We start from the raw sequence: 23605 nt of genomic DNA, 5'->3' as shown, positions 1-23605 counted from the left end.
CTCAGGAGCAGCCCTGGGGAGGGTGGGGGTGCCCAGGCGGTGCCCAGGTGGCTGGGGACAGTCAGCCTCTTCTGGGTCCTCTGCACCTGCTACGGGCTCCCCGCATCTTGCTGCATCCCTCCTGGAATCTGGTGCCGTCCTCCCGGAAGCCACCAGGCACCCTCACTGCCATCCCACAAAGGGGGCACCCCCTCCGGGTCAGCCTCCCCAGGGTGGAACGCCCCCTTTGAGCCCATGGAGTGGATGCACCACTGAGTCACAGCGCGCAGGGACTGGGGAAGGCACGTGGACCCCAAAGGTTCCGTGTCAGAAGATGTGCTGAGAATAATCATTCCTGTGATGAACCCCGACGTGGAGTCTCTCATCCCACCATGGGCTCCTGGAGTTGCGATTTGGAAGCTGGCCCTCACCCACTGGCCGCCTCTGGGGCTCCAGGATGAGCCTCCAGCGTGTGCCACCGAGAGCAGGGAGGCCTGCGAGGGATTCGTGCCAGCGACGCTTTCCCTCCGGATTCCTCCCAGTTCTACCTACGGGGCGCATGAGGACATGCGTGCAAGGCTCACGCAGACACGCTCCTCGCTCCCCAGCCCACTGGTCCCTCCCAGGGCCCCCCTGCCCCGAGGCTGGGCGCACTTCTCCCGGGTAGGGGCAGACAGCCTTGCGGTCGGGGGCTGCGCTCGCCCAGCCGTGCGGGCCCGGGGTCAGGCGGCGGAGCCCACTCTCCCGGGTGCCCCGTCCCTTCAGTGCGGGCAACACGCTCCCAGTTTGCTCAGCTACGGAGGCCGGACGCTCCCCCAGGAGATGCTGCAGGTCAAGGGCTGCCCTTGAGAGTGTCCCTGGGGAACAGGTGACAGGGCCTGATGGGAAGTGCCCGGCCTCTGTGTTTCAGCAGAGCCTCACCTTGTGCAGATGGGACGTCCTACCCGCGGCCTAGTTACCCCCCTCGGCCCTGCGAGGCGCGGAGCCCGCGCTGCCTGGCTCTCCCTCCACGGGGCAGGTGAGCCTCCCGGCGCCGCCCGGCCGTGGCCTCAGCATCAGCTCTGCAGGACCAGGACCGCGACAGCAGCTGCTGTGGTCAGCCACTGCCTCCTGTGCCCCCACGACCGTGGACTTAGGCAGCGGGTGCTGGAGAGCGTGGGGCGCACTGATGGTCGCCCCCCACCTCCACCTGCCTCAAATCCACATTCTGAAGCCGAAGGCCGAGACTCAGCAGCCCAAGCCCGGCGCCGCTGTGCTCAGGGGGCTCCGGCGTGCAGCAAGCTCATCCGATGCTGGATGCTTGTGAGGGCTTGGTCTCCCCGAGGCCCACCCACCTCCGCTGGCCAGGAGCGGTCTGCAGCAGGTGGCGGCGCCACAGGAGCCCGGACGTCACAGGATGGGACAAAGGATTTGTTGCATTTATTTGTTCTATCTCTACAGAAGAAGCAGTTCAAGATGTGTACAAAAGGATCCTCTATTCCTCCAGGGGTACCCCCCTCGTTCACAGCTAAACAGAAATAATTTAACATCATCAGAGAGGCGGATGGGAAATACAAGTGCGTTTTCTCATTTACAATCCTGTACACGTATTTTCCAGAATGGCAGACAAAGACCTAAAGCTGCACCAGATACGAGCAAATTGTACCTTGACAATCCCCACAGACAACATTGTAAAAAAGTGTATTAGAAAGTATTTGAAACAATATTGCATATTAATCTCTGGTTACATCTGTTCACAGTGAATGCGACCATAGACCATACCGACAGGTGGATGTGCTTCTTTCTTCTCACGGCTGTACATCTTAAATAGATCTGATTTTGGTTCATTTTAAAATTAAAAACGAAAACAAAAACAGGACACTGGACTGAATGAAAGCTATCTGGAGTTGAAGTAGAGCTGACCTTCCTTATTGCTGAAACTCCAGAAGTGCAGGCAGCTACAGAGAAACACATTTGCTTCATGATTTGTCTATGCAAGTCCATCTGATCCCCGCTTCCGTTTCGGTCGGAACACGACATTATAAGGGCTACATGGTCCTCAAAGCAATGCAAGAAAAAAAACCCCACAAAAATAAAAAGAAATCCCCCGCCCCCCCCAAAACAAACAAACAAACAAACTCACATCTCCGTTAACAGTAGCTTCCTTTTGCAACGACGATTCTGAGATTTCTTTACCTGGTGGATTCTCAACTGGAAGTGGAACGTGCTGGTCTCCGAGCTGACTGGTGCTGCTGGGTCAGCCCTTTGGCGACAAGGGAGTGAGTGAATGGTGGCGCGCGTCTGCTGAGCGACTCTTCCAGTAGGACAGACCGTGCTCTCGGGGGCACGTCGCAGAGGAGACCTGGGTGAGGGGCAGGTGCGCGGGCCTTGCGTCGGGGGATGCTCCGGGACGGCCCCGCAGGGGCGGAGGGCCACCGATTTCTTGTCGTGGTGGACACGTGCCCCCGCTCCTCGCAGCCCTCCAGTCTCTGGTGTTCGTTTTAAATTCGAGTTCACGACGCCTGGGCGCAGCGGCTCCCAAGACACACGTTCTCGGACCACCGCACAGACCGCAGTACGAAGAGGGTGAGGTCACGCGGACGCGCGCTTTAACCGGCTAGGGGACAAACGTCAACAGCTTTCGGTCCAGAACGGGACTCCCTTCGGACGGAATGTAAGCACTCCTTGCCTTTCCGTGGGGCCCTGCCTTACACAGTCATCTCAAAGCAAATTGGACACTACAATATAAAACCACAAGGAAAGGCGAGTACATAGATGGTCGCAAAGGCCATGGGGGCAGCGTGTTCGGGAAGACCGTCCGTGGCTGCTATTTACAGTTGTGGGCAGGCTTCGCGTGAAGCCTCGGGGCGGCTCCTTTCAACCAACCAGCTCTGTGAGGTGCACGGCCGAGGGCAGGTGGGTGCAGGTGCCGGCCCACGGGACATCGAGGGGCCCGGCTGCGGGCGCGATCCCACGGATGGACGGATGGACCGTGGCCTCCTGTGTGACCGGCTGCACAGCCCAGGGGTCCTCAGGGTCCGCAGGGGTCTCCACTCGACTCCACCATCCACGTGCCAGGGTCCCACACACCATGATCTGGTTCGTTTGCAGCTTCAATGCTCCACACGGTTCCGTGAGCAAAAGAACCCGCCGCTCAAGAACGGCAGGTGTGGACTCTACCCTTGCAACGCAACTCGCTCGCACGTGGAAAGAGTTGCTTCTGGAGAATGAAAGGGACCCATTCATTTATAGGACTTGCGGTGGACACGGAGGCACCAGGGGTCAGGGCGGGACTCCTGGCGGGGACAACCTTCCAGGGCTTCTTTCCTCTGGAAGGCTTCCCGGGCCTTCCACCTGGTTCAGATGTCGAGCAGCGGTTCTTGACTTGGGATGATTTGCTCCGTGGGGACGTTTGGTGACATCTGGAAAGATTTTTAGGCGCCGAATGAAGGTGCTACTGGCGTCTACTGGGCCGGGACCAGGGATGATGCTACATCTCCTGCAGTGCACAAGGGAATCCCTCACCCCAGAGGAATATCCAGCCCCAAAGGTCAAGAGCACCGTGACCAAGAAACCCAGATTTAGAGTAGGTGCGGGGGTACTCATGGGCACTTTTTCTTCTGGGTTTTTGTTTGTTTTTACGTTCACCTTGGTTCAGTTTTGGCAAAGACATGTAAACATTTGAAATTGTATGCTCTTACCTGCCTGGGTGGATGGCATTATTACGTTTAATAGTGGGATGAACCCTGAGGTCTACCCCTCCCAGGTGGGGGCTGGAGACACCAAACACCTTGGCGGGGCTCCCGATGGCATGGCTGAGGAAAGTTCTACCCCCGGCACCCGCCTTTTTCTCTTTCTTATCTGACCTTGCCTGCAGGGTACACGGTCGCTCTGCACGTTCCAGGCTCCCAGAGAGAAAGGATGCTCTAGGTGGGCACATGGGGGCAGCTCTGTCCTTCCAGGAGAGTTTCAGACTTTTTTTTCTTTTTTTTTTTTTTTTTTTTTTTTTTTTGCAGATTTTATTTATTTATTCATGAGCGACACACAGAGAGAGGCAGAGACACAGGCAGAGTGAGAAGCAGGCTCCCTGCGGGGAGCCCGATGTGGGACTCGATCCCGGGACCTGGGATCACGACCTGAGCTGAAGGCAGACACTCAACCACTGAGGCACCAGGTGCCCCGGTGTCAGACTCTTTCAACATTTAGTTCCTAACAGGTAGGCTCTCGGCAGGTTAGCCATATCTCCTGGGCTTCACTTGTCATAGCTCCTTGCTCTGAAAATGAACGATCATCCTACGTCCTTCTTTTAGGGATTTTAAAACAAGAATAATGTAGAAGGAGGGCGGGAAGAGAAATTCACCAGTCAACAAGCAATGATGTCGTGGAAATGGGGTCTGGCCTGGGACTGGAGGGGAAAACCGGCTTCTGGCTGTGGGTGGAACCAGCCGGGGAAGGAAGGAGCGTGGAATCTGGAGTAGAGCTTGGTTTCTGAGGGGTTCAAAGGAATGAAGGTCCACGTTCCAGGATAGATGTTAAAAATGTAGTGCTAGACTCTGGGCCACGAGAGGCACGGGCCTGAGGGCAGAGGGCAGAGGGCTCCAGATTGGCCCCCCGGATTGTGGCGTCCGGGCCCTTCCCCTCCCAGCAGGCCGTAGGAGGCTGAGCGACCTCCCCACTCCCTTTGCTGGGTGAGCGCCTGTGCCTTTGTCCCAACCGCGTATTTTTGTACAGGTTGTGACTTATAACAATATCTTTTAAAAACTGCGGCCTTGCAGACCTAGATGCCTGCGGCCAGAGGCTGCGGCCTGGGTTTCTCGGCCCTGCTGTGTTGGGGGCGCCCGCCAGGTCTGCTCACCCGCGGCACCCGACCCGGGGCTGTGCTCACTGCCTCTGGGGCCTTGGAAACCACATCAGTGCGTGGATGCTTACTTAGCACAGAGACCAGCTCGTTCCTTCCCAGGCTTTGGCCTGTTTTTACAAAACTTTCTCTGAAAATGAGCAATTCTTTGAAGGATGGGACTTCTAGGAAGCAACAGGCGGGGGCGCTTTCGGCTAGCAGTCTATGAGCACATCTAGTAAGATAGCCGTTTGGGGGAGAGGGTACTCCAAATGTAACCCTGCATCTAACAATAAAAACTCCTCTTTTTCAAAAGCAAATCAAACCCCAGCCAACCAACCGACTTAAAAATACAAAACTAAATGAAAAACCACCTAGGGATCAAAGCACAACGTTCTGGTCCAGTCCGGGCTGCTGGCGGGATGAGGGGCCCCGGCCCGTGTGCTTCTCTCCGGGCGGCACCCACGGGCAGAGCGGGGCTTAGCTCATGTGGAAGCGGTGCTCACCCCGCGTGATGTGGGACGAGAACTCGTACCTGTCCTGGCTGTGGTAGCCGCACATGTTGCACTCGAAAGGATCACGGAAGCCGTGACAGCCCATGTGGATGGTGTACATGACGTGGTCCAGGAAGAGCACCCTGCAGTGTTCGCACTTGTAAACCTTCATGGGCTCCCCGCTCGTGCCGATCACCCGGAAGGCGTCCTGGTTGCTCTCGGAGGCCGCCCGCAGCACGTCGTAGGCCGGGTGCTCCTCCTTGATGGACAGGCCGTTGCGGGCGTGGGGGTTGATGTGGTTGGTCAGGTAGATGAGGCTGCTCCGCTGCTCCTCATTATTGCTCTCCGTGTCCGTCGAGTCTTGGCAGCTGTTGCTCGGGGACGCCTCCCGCTCGGAGGACACCGACTTGGCCTTGGAGAGCAGAAGCAGGTTCTCCACGGCGCTGTCCTGGGCCGAGTGGTTGGACCGCGGGGGCCCCTCCGCATGGGGCTTGTGCAGCTGGTACATGGGGCTGATGACCGGGACCACCTCCGAGCTGCCCGGGGGCGTCTGCACCAGCGGGCGCAGGGACTCGGCCCCCAGGTAGCTGATGGCATTGTTGATGGCTTGGTCCATCACGTGGGTCTGCATCATCTCATTCTCTTTCTCGTAGCTGGCACTGCTGTCGTAGGGCATGTCCGACAGGCACTTGTCCCCTGTGGGAGGCAGGTGACAGTCAGTGAAGCCGGGTTACCTCCGTGCATGACGGCAACAGCCGAAGTCTGCACCGAGGGGGTTGTCCCGGTGCTCTGGCACACATGCCACGCCTCCCAATGGGAAGGCCGAGCTATCTCCGCCTGTGGTCACCGAGCACAGGGACCTTCCCAGAGTCTGCACTTCAACAGATTGGACCCGACAAACAAATCTGTGAACCAAAGTCAGCGCCTCTCACTATAAACAGCACAACTTACAACTAGATACTCCACCAGTACCTGTGTCTTTTACTACGGATGGTATAATCGAACATTACTATACTGGACTTAAGGTTAATAATTAAATGATGTATTTTCAATATAGCATTCTAAGCAATTTACAGTAATGTTGATTTCTCATAAATGTATTTAATTAAATAAGTATGTAATTATTCACGATAGTACATGATATGCTTATTTAAAATAGCATTACATAGGGGTGCATGTGTTAAACGTCTGACTCTTGATTTTGGCTCAGGTCATGAGCTCAGGGTCATGGGATTGAGCCCCACATAGGGCTCCACACTAGGGTCCATGCTGTGTGTGGAGCCTGCCTGAGATTCTCACTCCCTCTCCCTCTCCCACCCTGCTTGTAATCTCTCTCTCTCTCTCAAATAAATAAATACAGACATACATACATAAAATTGCATTACATGATAGAATTTTAAGTTCTTAACTTCAATACTCAGCATAAAATTTAATCAAAATATATGATCTATAATAAGATTTAACAAAAGTGGACTTTGGGCTCTTAGAGTAAAAAGATGCTCAGATGCAGTGTCCACACCCTTCCCGCTTCCCGTTACACTGGCCTTTCCATCCCTGGTGGCACCAGAGCCATGTACTACAGAGGTATGTGCAGGGAGGCTGGGGGCAAACCAAGGAACGTTAGCGGAGAAGGTGTGCCATTCATCTGATCTTTCCAAAAATTCCTGAGCATGAACGATGCTCAAGGAACCATGGCTGAGGACTCTCAGTGTGCCAGCTTCTCCTCCTCCTCAAGGAACTTCTGGTCTGAGAGCAGGGTTTGTAGGTGAGCTTGCTCCCTGGGAATGGTGAACCCTGAGAGCAGCTCTGGCAAAGCACCCGAGGCACACCCAAATTGTTTACATTTTACCCCTTACTCTGTTTCTTTTCTTCCTCTAACACATCTTCATGTAGCACTGAGTGTCTCCTGGACCAGACAGGAGGGACAGACAGGGAGCTAGTATAAAGGGCCCCCACCCTTAGTGGCACACAGCTAACAGGGGATGCAGGCATTAAAATATGGCTGTACAAATAGCCCTTCCCAGGATGAGAAGTTCTATGAAGAAAATAGAAGGCTTGTGTCATATGGGCTTCTGACCTAAGATGAGCTTCTGTCGTGAGTGGGACTTGTGTCCCACACTGGGAGCAGCCAGGGAAAAGCAAGAGAAGGAGCCTAGAGCTTTGGAGGGATGGGGTGAAGGTGACGGGGCCAGAGCCCAGATGCAGGGCTGGGCAGGGCTGCCACCCTGTCAGACGATAGGGCTAGACCAAGAAGGGGCTTTATCCAGGGAGAAAATGAGAAGCCCCTGAAGGGTTTGAGGGAAGTGCCCTTCTCGGTAACCAGCAGAAGAGCAGCTGGGAGGGGCAACGGCAAGCGAACCTAAGAGACTCTATGAAGAGTCCAGGTAATGGCTGCTGCTGAGGGTCATGGCAGTGGAGGATCCACCACCGCCCACACTGACACCTGACGTCAAGGTCTCCCACTAATTCTTAGCAACAAGAGGATAAACTACCTGGTGGTTCAAAACTTATGAACTAACCCTTCTAGAAAAATATTGCTGACCACTGATAATTGTCCAGGGATATGCCCCACCACACTATAAAGTATCTTTAGGCCTCATTCCTTGCTTGCAAAGGAGATTTATCATGAAACGGCCCAGCCTGCACTCATTCTAATCTATTGGTGGTCAGGAGGGGCACATGCACTGATAGTGAAACAGTGTGATCCTTAGATTACAGAAAAGAAACCTTTGCTAGTGGCCAGTCACTCCCTCTGCAGAAACTGAACGGAATGGATGGAATCTTGCCACGAGGTGGGTGGTAGGGAACACAGAGGTGGTGTTTCTCTCTATTAAAAGTTAAAAGAAGAAATTCGATAGCATTACTAAAGCCACACACTTTTCCTTGTTTCTGTGTTGAGGTGCCAAGTGTCTTGTTGCTCTACCCCCAGAGGAGAAGGTTTGTGCCCCTGTCCATCCCTCCTACCAAACCCTGGTAGGGATAAGATGAGACATAGACTTTAAGGCTGATTTGGATACATATCAAAGTGTTTACAGCCCCATCAAAAATGATGCTTTCCCACCTAATTATCCTGCTTCTCCTCATTGTGGTTCTCTGGTTTCCCAAGCAACCATTAAAATGGATGTAGGAAAACATCCATATACTGCAGATTACTGTGACCTACTGAAACCATCCACAGAATTTCTCTTCCCTAATACTCCACAAATGAGAAAAATAAAACCCCACACGACTCACTTTGGCAATCAACTAAACAAAAGAATGCATTCTAACAGAATAGTTAAAAAAAAAAAAAGAGGGGCTAAGAAAAGACAATTCTGGCATGAGTCATACCGTGAAGGGTGACTCTTGACCCAACTTTTAAAAGCCTTAAGTATGAGGCAACAAAATCCTCAGCATTCTCCCAAATATCCTCATATGTACAGGAAACCAATTCAGATAAATGTCTTCCTCCACTTTGGATGAAAAAGCAGTGAAAACCTCTGCTAGAGAGAACCAGGTGGCATTGAACAGCTGAGCGGCAAGGTTGGCTCTTTAGACAGGAGTAAAGTCCTCTATAAGGAGAAATGGACCAAAGCTCGTCATGTCCTCCCATGGGGCTGGGAAGCCCTCTCCAACTAGGTGCAGTGATAACTGGCTTAGGGCAGCTAGCCAAATCTCAGAATGAGGGAGAGAGAGCAGCGAGAAAGGTTTTCAACAAAGACTGCACTTTGCCTCACCTGAATTCTCCTTTCCATCCTTGGCATTCTTTCAGGATTTAGAAAAGTCAATAGCTCTCACAGGGAAAAAAAATATGTCTCACATACAGTGGGAAGAATGTTGAACGTCAATCAAGCTACATCAGCCCAAGTAAAATAAGATGAAAAGAAATGTCATGGTTACTGTGAAAATACTTTCTAGCGATACGAGGGAGGAAAGGAAGTAAAACAGACCAATAAGTCCATCCTAGGAAAAGAGCTTAACTCAAGGAAGAGAGGAGATAACTCTTAATTATTTTGTGAAATGGACTCCATAAAAAAAAAATTACTAAAAGATAGCATGCTAAAACAATAGAATGAGATGAAAAAAGGAGATGTCAGGTCTCAGGAAACAAAATGAGGTCCAAAACACTTTTATTACAGGATGAATCCATGGATTTGGAAGTGGCAAGTAATAGAATATAAGCTACTAAAAATGGAATGGTTTGCAAGGAGGAAAAACAAGATAAGTGTGAATGAATGTAAAAAAGACCAAAAAAATTAACTTAAGGAAATGCTAACAGATATGGAAGACAAATAATTTAACATAAGGACAACTGGTACCCCCGACAGAGATCACAACAGATGGAACAAAAAAATGTCTCTATGAGGAAGAGAATTTCTCAGAAATAGAGAAAAGGATTCTGCAGATTAAGGTGGCAAGAAATTTTTATTCAGAATATAAAATACTAAGACATATCCTAGTGAGGCTAATTCACTTGAAGATTACAGAAGGAACCCTTCAAGCATTCAGGAAAAAATGGAAATCACCTTTCAGAAAAAAATGATCAGATTGGCCTCAGATATCTACACACAGCATTCAATAAGCAATGCCACCATGGTGTTAAGACAGAAAGGCGACAAGTAGATGTCCTTGGACACAACCACCATGGAGCTAGAACTTCATTTTGAGAAGGTGCTTGAATGTTATTAAGAGATTAATCAAAAATAGAAATACCAGTAAAAGGACTGAATCTGAGCCTTGGTTCTATTTAAATATTGAATCAACAATAAGTAGGTAGGCCTCTGGGAAAATTCGGATTTCAGAATAAAATGTGAATATTAGGAAGCAGGATGATATAAAAATAATATACACTGAACACAGGGGAATAAAATTGTGTCCTTATTTCCCAAAGCCACGAGTCAGTAGATGCTGTCTAAATGGAAACAAATGGATTAAAACACTGATTTGAAGGTCTTCATGTTTTTCATAAAGCAGTATATCTTTCTTTTTTTTTTTCAGTATATCTTTCTAATCTTAATCGTTTAAAAATATCTTTCTGTGAGAAAATATTTGAAGATCAGCCACATTTCCAGTTTTATTTGGCTCTTGTTCACCTCTTAAATTTAAGACAGCTATAGAAGGGATACTTTCATTTTGAAACAGCGTCTGTAATATGATAGAATCTTTACAGAAGCATTCATTTCACACCCACCAACCCACCTGTTCATCACCCTAGCCCTGCACATACATGATATGGATAGAAAGGTATTCAGAATAATGCTCAGCTACTTTCAATATTGGCAATTTCTGGATGTGGCTTTTTGGGGGTGATTTTAAAACATTCATCTTTCCACCAAAATTCTTTATATTAACCATGTATCATTCTAATAATGAGAAAAGGTTGTGTTTTTCTTCTGGAAAAAAGAAACCATACCAAGAGAATTAGAATGGATAGCAGGAATATTAATCACTATTATTTCCCCCTATCTCCTCTTCTGTATTTAAAAAGCTTTCTCAGTTTGGCTCAGGTCATGATCTCAGGGTCCTGGGATTAAGCTCTACACCAGGCTCCTTGCTCAGTGAGGAGTCTGCTTCTCCCTCTCCCTCTGCACTCTCCCTGCTTGTGCGCTCACTCTCTCTAATAAATAAATACAATCTTAAAAACCATTAAAAGCTTTCTTAGGGTGCATTGGTAGCTCAGTGGGTACAGAGTCTGACTTGATTTTGGCTCAGGTCATGATCTCAGGTTGTGAGATGGAGCCCAGCATTGGGCTCTGTGCTCAGTGTGGAGTCTGCTTGAGATCTTCTCTCCCTCTGCCCCTCCCCCTCCCCTGCTCTCTCTCTAATAACAACAACAAGAAACAACACTTACTCCCCACAATCACCAAGCAGAGTAAGACAATGAATAGTGTTGCGATGTAACATTGTCATCCCCTTTCTGAGGGGCTTCATTGATCCTGTTGGCCTCTATCTGATTATTTCAGAGAACAGGATCTTCGATATAATGGTGAGGAATGCTGCTGGCAGCATCAATACTTACAGTCATGCCAACATGCAATGTAGAAATTTTAATCATAGGTCACATATCAATTAAGTAAGATGATAGACCATTGTGGGCAACATTCCACAGAAACATCATGTCCTCTTACATTCTTAAGGTACTTCCTTGAGTTGAGAGCAGTTGCACACCCAGTGTCCCTACTGATCTTCAGAATGGTGCTGGGAAGGATGCTGGGCAGGAGGCATCACACCCATTTCATAGATGGGGACACTGAATTCAGTGATGTGCTCAAGGTCACCAGCCAGTCAGAGCTGGAGCTAGATCTAAACCCAGGTCTCTTGAAAGAACTCTTTCAACTACATCACCACTGGCCCGCATATATGATAATGTAGGATACCAGTTGCTCTCCTACACACTTTCTGAATTTGTATAAAGGATACACTCAACATCTGGAAGTTTAGAAGGACCTAAGAGGTCTATCTCTTCCCTCTCTCCTTCCCTCCTTTCCTTCCTTTTTAAATTTTAGTGATGGAGAATGGTTGACTAAAAGGAGTGGTTGACTAAAATCCCATCACGTTGACGTGAGGACAAGCTATAGGCATTTGGGGATAGAAGAGGCATTATTACAGAAATAACTTATCAATCACCACATTCTTGGAAAAACACCCAACAGAATACACACTCCTGAGCCCTTTGTTCCAATCTCCACACTGCTGTCCTTGTCCTGCTGTTCCCATCACACTTCTCCTGTGCCTCCTCTCTCCCAGGGGACTTCTTCTAACCTTGGCTTGGCTCCATTAGAGCATCTGTTTGTTTTTGTTTTGTTTTGTTTTGTTTTTAACACAGAAGCACCTCAATCTGAAGACAGTGCCTAACTTGTGGCCCCCTCCCGAGTGGCTGCGGGACAGGTTCAGGACAGGTCGGGAGCCTCCAAAAGCTAATACGGACCTCAAAGATTCATTGACAAAGTCCTCAGCAGGACTTCTCCAATTTCCCAACCTGAAGGAGAAGTCGTGCCAGCTTCCCCAGGTCAGTGACCACTGACAATCCTTGGGTGCTAGTGGGTCTCTTTGCTCCATCTCTCCTCCTGGTTACCTGGCAATTGCCCTCTGCCTCACCCACTGCCTGCTACCCATTGCCCATTGCGCCATGGCCACCACCCACTGCACACCGCCCACTGCATACCACCCAGTGCACACTGCCTGCTGCACACCACCCACTGCATACTGCCTATGAGCACCATGTTCTCACTAGCCCCGTGTGACCTGAAATCCCATCACAACAGCCTATTCTGTGCTCAGGACCTTGTTCCTCCTCTGCTCAGGAAAGGCAGGGTCTCTCCCATTCTCACAGCCTAAGAGCTCACATTATGTGGGTGACTCTCCATAGGGCAACTCCAGCCAGTGGTTTGCAGTGTTTTAAACTGAATCCTTCTTTCCCCCAACTCTCCCACCCAAAACCTGTGACAAGCCTCTCAGACCTGATCAAAATGGAGGCATAAGTGCAAGAGGGAGGCTGCAGCCCCAAGAACTTGGCCTCTCCTTCGTCCTCTCCACTTTCTGCTGTCTCATGTGTCCTCTAGAACCCCAGGCCTCATGAACCATTAACCTCATTCTAGACCCATCCTCTCCCAACACACATTTTCCAGGCTCCCATGTGGCCTTTACCCCAGAAAACCCTTGAAGATGAGCAGATCAAAACCAGAACTATTTCCAGAAACTGGCTTTATCATTTCTGTAAATGGCATCCTCCTCTACTAGAACCACCATGAGTCACGGCTTCCATAGCTCAGTCCCTGCCCTGACCCCACGCCCATCACCAGACCTCTCTGCTCTGTTCCCTCCTCCTTCCCTGCCACCACTGGCCCTCTTCTTTCCTGATCACCTTCTGGCACCTGTAGTATTGTTTTCTATGGTGTGGCTCCCATCAAAAAGAGGCCAGGGCTTTTTCCTGCCTCCTGAGTTAAGGAGACATTTCTCACGGTGGTGTTCAAAGGCCATTGATTCTGTGGCCAGAGCTTTACTGCGACTTTATTTTCCTTGCTTCCCTGAGGCTACAATGAATCAGCCTGAAACACACCCCCACTCCAGCCCCTACAATCAGCACCACCATTTCCCTGTACTTCTATGTCTGTTTAAAATCCTGTCTTTTCCTTCCACAAATAGTGTGCTGAAATCCTATTCCCCCATCAAAGTTATTATCAGCTTCATGAAGCTTTTACTAATCATTGTCTTTCCTGACCATGACCCTCCCACACGGTCCTCTCTCCTGGACACGACCCTCCCCTATGGTCCTCTTTCCTGACCATGACCCTTCTCCCCTGTCTTCTTTCCTGGACATGACCCTTCCCCCTCCAGGATTCTCTTTCCATGTTATCCTACTGATAATAGTTGACCTTTAAACTGAGTGTTTCTAAATGTTTTCATGTCTTTTTTATGTTAATTCACAAAGCCCTGTGAGGCATATAAGAACAGAACTAAGGCTTAGAGAGGTCCAGAAATGTCACCCTGGTGACAGCATTAACATGTGGCTGTGTGCTGAACCCCTCCAGTTGGGCCCTGAGCCCAGGGCACCTCCACTCTTACACCGAGCTAAATAGCTATCTGTCTCCCTGCACATACAGGGTGGCCTGTGTTTGCCTGTCATCTATACTGGACAGCGAGCTCTTACAGGAAAGGGCCACCTTGCTCCTCCCAGTGTCCCTCAAAGCCCCTGGCACAGGTAAAGATCCTGCAGTGAGAACAGTGATTGTGGCTGCGCCCCCTCTTCCCCAGGCACATTCAAGGTAGCCTGGGTGGGGAGTATTATGAGCTCTGGGAGCATCTGCAGCTCAGTGAGGTTGCTCAGGCAGCAGGTGAACGGGCTATGTGGGGAGCCCGCAGCCACGCTGGGCCCACGTTCACAGCCCTGCACCCACAAACCCGGCCACCTCCTGAGGCACATGGCTGTCCACAGGCAGATCTCGTGGGCACCCAGGATGCTGTAAGACCACTCTAGGAAAAGCTGCCAGGAGAGGAAGACTCCTTGCGTGTCAGAAGGCCTATTCGAGAAAAACCCAAAGTATTTAAGAAGTGCTAAGCCTGCTGATATTTGCTTTCTTTCTTTTTTTTTTTTTTTTAAATGAGATAGTGTCTCTCTCCTGCTCTCAACTAAGGACCATCTGAGTCTAAGACACCCGCGTAGTTGAGTTTTTTTTTTTAAGAGACAGCAAACGTTTGACTCTTACCAACAAATTTCTGAGGCATAGAGCTCTTACGTTTGGCGACGTTACTTGCTATTCTGTCCAGCACGAGGGATCTCTCTGATCCTATCTTGCACAGATCTTCTCCCATCTCACTGTGATTAGCTTCTTCTTTAATGACTAAAGTCAAAGACAGTTAGAGAGGCCAGTTTAGAAACGCTTACATGAAGGAATCGGGTCGCATCCCGCGTTCAATGTGACATTAGTACAGTGCCTACGGGAGCCGGCCCTTCCTGGGGCTCATTTCTAACCTCCCTGGCAGCTGGGCCGGGCGGTTGGACATGGCCCCCAGCTGCCTGCCCATGACACCTGCGTACCACACCTTGTATCCCATGGCTGGAGAAGCAAGCACCACCCCTGTCTCCAGAAGATGGATGTGCCAAAGCCTTCGTGTCCCTGTGATGTGTCCCCTTAATGTCTCAAGGGCTCTGTGATCCGCTACTTCCATGGGTCCTGACATCAGGCTGTCAGAGCCGGAAATGACCTAAGGACCTGACACCATGCGCGGGCACAGTGAAGGGAGATGCAGAAACGCTACAGCACATCCTGGAAACACACAGGGAGAGGCCAGAGCTCCTGATCCCCACACACGCGGCAAACTCGGCAAAATCGACACCCGCAAACTGCAGAACAGCTAGACACTAACGGGCTAAGTGCGCTGGAGGGAGCACTTCCAGCCAATCTGTATTTCTCTACGTTATCATTCTTTCCATGATGGGAGAGACAACTTTGTATCCTGCAGAGTCCATCCATGTTCTGGTTTTTACAGTTGGGTGTCTGGAAAGAGAACCCTCTAATGTCCCTGCAACATCCTCACACATGAGGAGCTGAAAATGTCAATGAATTGCACCCCAACTAGCTAGTCAGTCCTTCCAGCACGATTTCCAAGTGGTCCACCTCAATGCCATTGCCATATGCCTCCTCCTCCTGTCTCAGATACGACCCGCTGACTTATCACAGGACCTAGAGGTTTGGCCACTCCTATCCTTGCTTTTTGTCTATCCTTCAAAGAGCAGCACACTAGCTACATATGAAGATGGCACTAGATGTTATCCTTTTTTGAAAATGCCAATTCTCGCCTCTGTTCTTCCAGCTACCCTTCACAGTGTTCCAGCACGATTCACAGACACATCTTATGTTGGAAGCCCAGCCTTGATTTGGGAAACACAAGCCTGTAGTGTCAGGCCCTCCACTTCCATCTCCGAACTTCGTTTTCCAGCCCCTGTATGGTGTGGCAGCTGTCCTCATTATGCCCCGTGCATTGCCTGCTAAGATGATTTCCAAGTGTTTTAGGTTTTTGCTGCTATCATGATGGATGATCCAGGTACATCGTGCCTGGAAGACCCATACTTTGCAAGTAGTTGTGGCAACGCTCTTTATCATGAAGGCCATGTTGGAAACACGTATTTCAAATTGGTTACTGTCATTGCTATACACAATTTTTAACATTGGAAATGTGTGTTTGCTACTCAATGAGCAAAGATAACAGCCTATACCCTGATTTATATGAAGGGTGCACATTAGCTCCATGCAGCCCAATTCCAGGGGTTGTACCTTTGACCTGTTGAGCTCATATGCTTCCTCACTTGTCCCTCCTTCTCTGCCCAGGGCACCTGCAGCATTTCAGGTGGGGTTACGTCCCCACCAGGCCACAGGGCCTCCTGAGACTGGAGATGCTCAGAGTCATTACAATGAGGGACAATGGAGTCCAAAGCTCCCAGAGCAGTGGCTATCCTGCCTTTGATGCATTTCCCTCTAAAAGCTTAAAACACAATGTGTGTGCCTGATTGATCATCTTCTACACACTCGAGAGAAACTTTTTCTATAAAGGAAATTACGACAGAGGGCTAAAAAGACTTTAGCTAAATGAAGTTAAATTCAGAAAAATTAAACTTTCCCACATCCTAGCTAAGCTAGGCTTTGTTTTTAACCTCATCCCAAAGAATGGCCCCATCCTAAGGGGACTAAAGAGGGGAGAAGCTGGCTGGGTGTCCATCTGAGCATCATGGGGGTGGTCTCAGATGCCATGAGAAGGGAGGATGGGGAATGAGAAGGCACAGGTTGAAGCAGCCCTATCACAGCAGAGCCAAGTGACTGAGGCCACACTCCCGCCCCCACCAGCAGCCCGCTGCCTTCCCTCTGAATCCCAGGTGTCAGCTTGTAGGACTTCCACTGAGGCGCTTTAATGGGTTCCCTCTACACCCTGAGTTCTTTCCCTGCACACACGGAGCCTTCTTTATCTCCTGAGCTCAGGAACATAAGGACACATCATTGAGGTATTCTGAATAATCTGATCACCCAAGGGAAAGATGAGCATTTCGACAGAAAGTTGATTCTGGTGCTGGGGTAATACATATATCACGGCATATAAGCTCACTGACATAGCCAGCCTACAGGGGAGACAGCTGGGTGACTGACACTGCATGTTCACGTGAGTGCGTCATGCGCGTCTACGCTCCCTGCTCTTTCCTTTCTCCGCGGTAGGAATGATCACTCCTACTTGAGAATCCAGGGTCGCGGTCACAAACAGATTTGGAGATACAACTTGGTGCCACCAATGGAAAGCAAATGGTGTTTTGAAAAAGGTTAGCCTCAGTTGATCTATTCATACGTTTCTTATGTCTTCAAAAGTTAGGGAGGCGCCCCTTTTATACCACCGCCATCCCTCTGAGTAAATTCAGTCTGCTGCAAATTCAGCCATCTGTTTACATCCTTCACTTTACATTATTTAAGATTGGAGTCAAATGCTACCTTGCGATGGGTTGCCGCGAGCATCAAGGCTCATAAGAAAAAAAGCAGCCTTTCCTCAAAATCTGTGACAGCTGCAATCCTCTGGACTGTCAGGGTTTTCCAAGGAGCTCACCTGTTCCAGGCAGGTGCCAAAACAGATGAATGAAAACCCAGCCTGAAAGCTTTTACTCGATCAACTCCATGCAAAAATAGTTTTTCAAACAAGATTTCACATCTTATTTTGATTACGCCAGACTTAAAAAAAAATTACCAAAAACCAAGAAATCCCCCTCCAAAGTTTGAGGGGGCTGCTGATATCTTAGATGCTTCCCCAGCTTTCAAGGGGGAGGGGTTCGAGGTCAGGCTCTCTCTGGTGAGATGAGGGCTTCAAAAGTCGGGAAACACGGCATGCTTCGGGTGAAACTGCCATGTTAGTGGCCAAAAAAAAGTCTGTCTGGGTGGTGGTGGCATGCACGCCTGCATTCTGCACCCAGAGCTGTGTGCCCGGGGCTCTTCTTCACCACGTGCTGGGGAGGGAGAGCCAGCGCTTACCTGGGTACATCGTGCCTGGAAGACCCATGCTTTGCAAGTAGTTGTGGCAACGCTCTTTATGTTCCTCTAAAGAGCTTCGCTGTTTATAGCTTCGGCCACAATATCCACATTTGTGAGGTTTACCAACTGCAGAAAACACAATTGAGTTCAAGACCCCAATTAAATATTGGCCTTATGTGTAATGGGAATTCATGCAATACAATTATTATCAAAAAGGAAAAAAAAAAGAAAAAAAAACCAAAACCTTCTACTCTTAAGAGCTTAAAGAGCTTAAAGCCTTACAGACTCAGTCAAAATTGCTAAATTTAAAAATGTTAATGCCCAGGGTTTTCTTTGACTATACCAAGAACTCCTGTGAGTCTTGTTCCATCTGAATTTGCCCATAGTCTCAACTACCAAATTCTCTTGGCCTCATCATTTCTTTAACTGGAGGAAATGGGCCACTACAGTGTGATGAGGTGGGCGCCTAACAACTGGGTAGAGATGGGAAGAAGGTCCCTGGGTTGACTGGATGAGACACAGATTCACCTCTAAAGTCAGACTCTGGCCCACATCTACACTGTGGGACAGATCTAAATGCAGCTGAAGTGGATTAAATTCCAGGATACTGAACTGGATAATTTGAAGTTTCTAAGAAACAACAGTGGATAAATATACCTCAATGAAATGAGCATTTATTTCCAAAATGTATTTCCTTATTCTAGCTTAGAAAAAGCTCTGTGTTCTCCCTGAAACCCATGGTTCCTCCATCGGCTCTGCCCAACAGAACTTACTATGAAGATGGAAGAGTTCTCCATCTGTGCTGCCCATTGCGACAGCCATCGTGTTGTTCAATGGTGGCTACCGGCCCTATGTGTCACCGGACACTCAAAGAGTCACTGCGGACTGAAATTTTGATTTTGTTTAAGTTCAACTGATTAAACTTACAATTCAAATACCACATATGGCTGGTGGCAACCGTATGAAGCAGTGCAGTTCTAATGTGATGAGTTTAGTTCATCTTGAACTTTATTGATCAGTATTTTAGGGAAAGAAGACCAGCACAAATAAATCCATATCATGCCTAAGCTCAAAGACTTTAATACACAGCAATTTAAGAGATGAAATAAGTATCTTTATTTATAGGAGGAATATAAATTTCCATCCTAAGACCAGAATCTTCTCTTACTTCCTTCTTATGTTAGATTTCAGAGATTTGAACGTATTGTATAAAAATCAATACCATCCAAATAGGAATGCTTGGTAAAAGGGTTTGACCAAAGCTTGTACTGGCTCAATCTCTTTCTTAGGTGACCAGAAGCAATGGTTTAAAAAGACTAAGGCAAAAAGCAAAATTTGACTTCTGGGATATTTAACCGAGGAGGAAAGGGATGGATCTTTATCCATAGAAAGCGCTGTATCACTCACATCAGGGAAGTGAACATTGAAACACATAATATTGCCTAAAATTGTACATTTTATTGAGTAATACCTTCAGAAATTAATAGAAATTAATAGAATATAGATGTCCCTTCCTAGAAAAGCTATAACTTCAGCAAATTCATGTATATATGGGCAGAGAGTCTGAATAGGCTTCTAACTCTGGAACGTAAGAAATATGTTTACAGTAAGAAACCGAATTAAAGTATACCCTGAAGCATGGCCCAATATTCTGAAGGAAAGAAAGTCTCTAGCTTGGCTCACAAGTCCCAAAGCAAGCAGTGAGGAGGGAAGGGAGATGCCGTCCCTACGCTGCCAGGCCCCCCGAGCCCTCCTGTTGTCAGTGTGGGGCACATTCTATGCTTACGTCACCACTAACGTGTTGGTCTTTGGAACCTCGGGCCACCACCAGTTGCCAGGGGAAGCTACGAGGTTGATGATGATTTTAGTGGAATCGGGGAGTGGCCCCCTTTGGTTATTTTCTTTTTTTTTTTTCTTCCCCCTTTGGGTATTTTCGAAGAGTCGTGTGTCAGCGGCACTCTCAGCTGCCAGGATCTGCGGCAGCCCTGGGTCAATGGAATGGTGTTATCTACTTGCTCATCGGGGGATCTGAAACAGAAACAAGCTGCCCAGAGTCTACCCCTCAAGTCACTGGCCAAGCCTGGAGCAGGATACCGTCACGCCTTGAAGGAAATAGGCAGGCAGGGAGCTGGAATGACCAAAAATACTGCATTAGCTGCTCCAAGCTTCACTGTAGGTATGAGGGCAAAGAGAGAGGCGTGGCATCCCTTTGAGTTTTAAGGACTGGCACGCAGGAGAGATTTCTGTTGCAAATTGGAGTAACTGGGGATGATGGTGATGTGCTTGGTGCCACCTAGGCCTGAGTCTTTATGTTTTCCACCTACATGGAGTGGGGCTTCCTGCCCACCCCGAGGCAGTGCTGTTGGCAACTATGCTCATGTCCCCCTGACCTGCATGAAGGTTATATGAGAAGTTCCTTTGTCCTGGATCAGGCTCTGCAAACCACCCGTGCAATGGTCACCTGCGAAGCTCAGCATCTAGTTCCCCGTACACCTTCACTTCTAGGGGCGACACACTTGCTCCTCATTATTGACACACGTAAACACTGAAAAAGGCTCATTGTCAACTTCCCACTTTGGGGGGGCCATCTGTTCAACCTGTCCCCTCCGGCAAAGCCCTCCCCAGCCTTCAGCATGTGCCACGTCCCAGGTTGGGGGGGGAGGTTGGGAGGCACCGGCCCCACTGTCACCCCGCCGCTGACTTGCAGGAGCAGGTCCACAGCTTGGGACAGCTCCTTTCTTGGGAGATGTTAAGCAGCTCACCCACATCATCACAGTGCTCTAATTAAAGAGCACTTTGGGAACCTCCTCTGTGTTGACGACTGGGAAGGGGATGAGCATGGAGAGGAGATGGCTTGGCTGCACCCGGGAAGGCTGCAAGCACCCTCCCAGCTCTTGGCGAGCTCTTACAGGTACCGCTCCAGGAGAAAGACTACGCTTGCCACAACTCCGGCTAAGGTGCGTACCCCACCCCCTTCTAGGGTCCTGTACGGAATTACGCCTGTGGGTGGAACCTCTCTGAAGGTAAACCTTCGACACTCACCTTTCCGTGTGGACTCAAGCCTCTCCATCTACGGGGAGTCCCTCCTGAGGCCTCCTTGGAGGCTGACGGTCCCCTCCCTGCACACCCACGTCCCCTCAGACTCTTGTGTCACCACACCGGTGACACGTTGGTGCTCTACTTCCTTCCGGGCCCCTGGGCGCTCGGTACCTGCTCCGTGACCGAGGGACAGGCCACCAGTCCCTGGCCATGAACTACACTAACCATATCGGGGAGGTGACAGCCCGATTCCAGGCACGTATTCCCCAGGGATGCGGCGCCCCGCTTCCTTCCGGGGGGAAGAGTGTGGTTTTGGGGATGTCGGGAGGGAGCTGGTCGGAGCCTCCTCCTCCCCAACAGGGCCCTGCTCCGGAGAAGTTACTGACCACCCCACGGTCTGGATGACGAGCTCTGGGAGGGCCGGGGTGAGGTATCCCCGCTGGGCGGAGCGGCCGCGCTTTGCTCCTCTGGCCTGGAAGACCGTGGGGCCCCTTGATAGAATTGCAAAGAAGATTCCTCAGGAGGCAGGCGGTGGGACCTGATCAAAGATGGGCGGATGCTTCGCACGCTGGGGTGCCTGGGGACGGGTCAGGCGCTGGGGTTGCCGTGCTCAGAGACTCTGGGCTGTTTGGGATGCGTCTGCTACAATGCAGCCCCTCGGCTGAGGCCTCACCGGCCAGTGGTACAGGTCAGGCTCAGGCCCAGATGGGGAGCTGAGCCTCTGGGGGATGGGCGGGTGTCCCCAGTCGGGACAGACGTCCGAGGCCCCGCTCACCGGACCTCTCAGCCTTGGGATGGCGACCACCCCGGGTTCCTTGGCGTAAAGCAGGAATGCATGGGGCTCAACCACCAACCTCAAGAAGGGGACCAGAGGACTGTCTGGGGGTGGGTAGCTGGCCAAACCCCGTGCACGAGCCCTGCTCCCCTGATGCCCCGGGCATAGGAGGCCTCCTTGGAAACAGCCTCCATAAAGTGGGACGTGTGCATGGGCATGTTGTCCTTCTGGGTCCTGGGCTCCACGGGGGTCACAGCTCGGTCCCGGGGGGCACTGCTCCCGCGCTCCTGGGGCTGGGCCCCCATGGTGGTGGTGGTGGTGGTGGTGGCAGTGGGGGGGTGCTCCCACGCATGTGCACACCCACAAGACCCGGGGGCTGGGGGCAGCCTGGCACCTGCGCCCGAGGACCTACCGGAGTGCGTCCTCAGGTGGCCGGTGAGGGCGTCCCGCCGGCGGCACGCGTAGTTGCAGAGGTGGCACTTGAAGGGCTTCTCCCCGGAGTGCAGCTTGATGTGCCGGAGCAGGTTGCCCTTCTGCGTGAAGGAGGCGCCGCACTGGTTGCACTGGAAGGGCCGCTCCCCTGGGAGGAGGACAGGGCAGCGGTGAGGCCGGGCCTGGGCGCGGGGGCCTGGGTGCCCACGGGGCCCGCAGGCTCCCACCGGCTGCAGGTTTGATGGAACACGGCGCTTTCAGACTCAACCTGCCAGCTCCGTAACGCTTCGCTGCTTGGGTCAATTTGATCTGAAAATCTAATTTTTTCCCCCTAAATCAGAATGGCACATCACAATGCAAATTCAAACTCATTTAAATAAAGTGACTGCAACATTTTGTGATGAAGAGCCAGTCTTCCTGATCAGCAGTTTTGGAATAAACCAATATCCAATTTTGCGTGTTGTGGCATTTGGTGGGGTTTTTAATGTGGCTTTTTTCAAAGGGTCTTTAAAATATGCCACTGAAGCAGCAAAATAAAAAGGAAACTCATTAAAAATGCATTTCAGGATCACAAGTTCATTTCAGCGTTACATTCTTATATTTAAATGAAAGGCACTTCATTATAACAGTTATAATAACTTCTTTTCATTTACATTTTTCCTGTATTTTGCCTTTCAATTTCTTCTCCATTACCTGTCTGTCCCTACGCAGGCAAATCAGGAAGGAGACAGAGAGAGTGTGAGGCTCAGAGAGAGAGAGGGAGGAAGACTGAATAAAATGAGAAGTTAAGGAACTGTGAAGGATGCTCCACATGGTCCACGGAGAGGCCCGGGTCCCCGGGGGCAGGGCGTCCGAGCCTCCGCGCACCCAGGCCTCTGCTTCCTCGTCTCCTCTCAATCCCGGAGCCACTGAGCTGCCGATGGCTGACACCCCCAGAGCAGCTGTGTGTTCAGTGCAAATAGCCTACGGGATGCGACCCAGTGGTTATTAGGGATTCTTTGAGGGGCGTCGGGGGTGGAGCGGCGGCTGGGACAGCGAGGAACCCAGGCTGCGCGTGGCAGCGCCGTCCCCACGGGCTCGGATCCCACAAAGGGATGGACACGCAGGCATCTGCGGGAAAGGGACGCGCCACTGAGCACGCTGGGTCTCGGGCTCCCCGTCAGCCACCGTCTCACTTGGGCCTCGTGTGGGAAGAGCATGACGCTTGCCAGCTTTAAGCACACACTCAAGCTCTTTGGAAAACAACAGGTGCTCGCTTTCTTTCTTTCTTTTTCTTTTTCTCTTTCTCTCTCTCTTTTTTTTTTTTAGAAGAGCTCTATGTGCCCACGGTATCTGCTGTTGAGACACCATGAAAACACACACACACATACACATACACACATACTTCCTGGTAATGGGTTTTTCTTAGGAAGAAAGAATGTGTGAAAATGTATATTTAACGATTTTCCCGATTGCTTCATGTGGTTTTGGTGGATGAGGTGGCACTTGCCAGACGCAAGCAGTAGAAGCGCGTCGGGTGCCGTTAAAACCAACACTGGCTTAAATGGAAAAGTTTACACCGGCCCCTGGGTGTCGTGGTTGTCCTCGC

The 23605-nt window shown here is 50.3% G+C and overlaps 1 protein-coding gene across 13 annotated transcripts in view; it reads right to left on the bottom strand.

The window, feature by feature from the left end:
* Nucleotides 1–1376: 1376 nt before the first annotated feature.
* IKZF1 (IKAROS family zinc finger 1) overlaps nt 1377–23605 on the bottom strand; it is a 91749-nt gene continuing 69520 nt past the window's right edge. For 4 of the 13 annotated variants that reach the window (XM_025449349.3, XM_049096552.1, XM_025449345.3 and 1 more), the window contains 4 exons: nt 21998–22165; nt 17772–17897; nt 14475–14609; nt 1377–5985 (listed from right to left, as the gene is read on the bottom strand). In XM_025449349.3, coding sequence (XP_025305134.1) covers nt 5276–5985; nt 14475–14609; nt 17772–17897; nt 21998–22165 — 1139 coding nt within the window. In that variant the 3' untranslated portion in view covers nt 1377–5275. The remainder of the gene's footprint in view (nt 5986–14474; nt 14610–17771; nt 17898–21997; nt 22166–23605) is intronic. The other 9 variants (XM_049096557.1, XM_049096549.1, XM_049096555.1 and 6 more) reach the window with 5 other exon arrangements.

Source organism: Canis lupus, chromosome 18 (assembly GCF_003254725.2).
Source record: "Canis lupus dingo isolate Sandy chromosome 18, ASM325472v2, whole genome shotgun sequence".
Lineage (NCBI taxonomy): Eukaryota > Metazoa > Chordata > Mammalia > Carnivora > Canidae > Canis > Canis lupus.
Note: the sequence above shows the minus strand (reverse complement) of the source record. Positions and strands in the feature narration are given on the sequence as shown.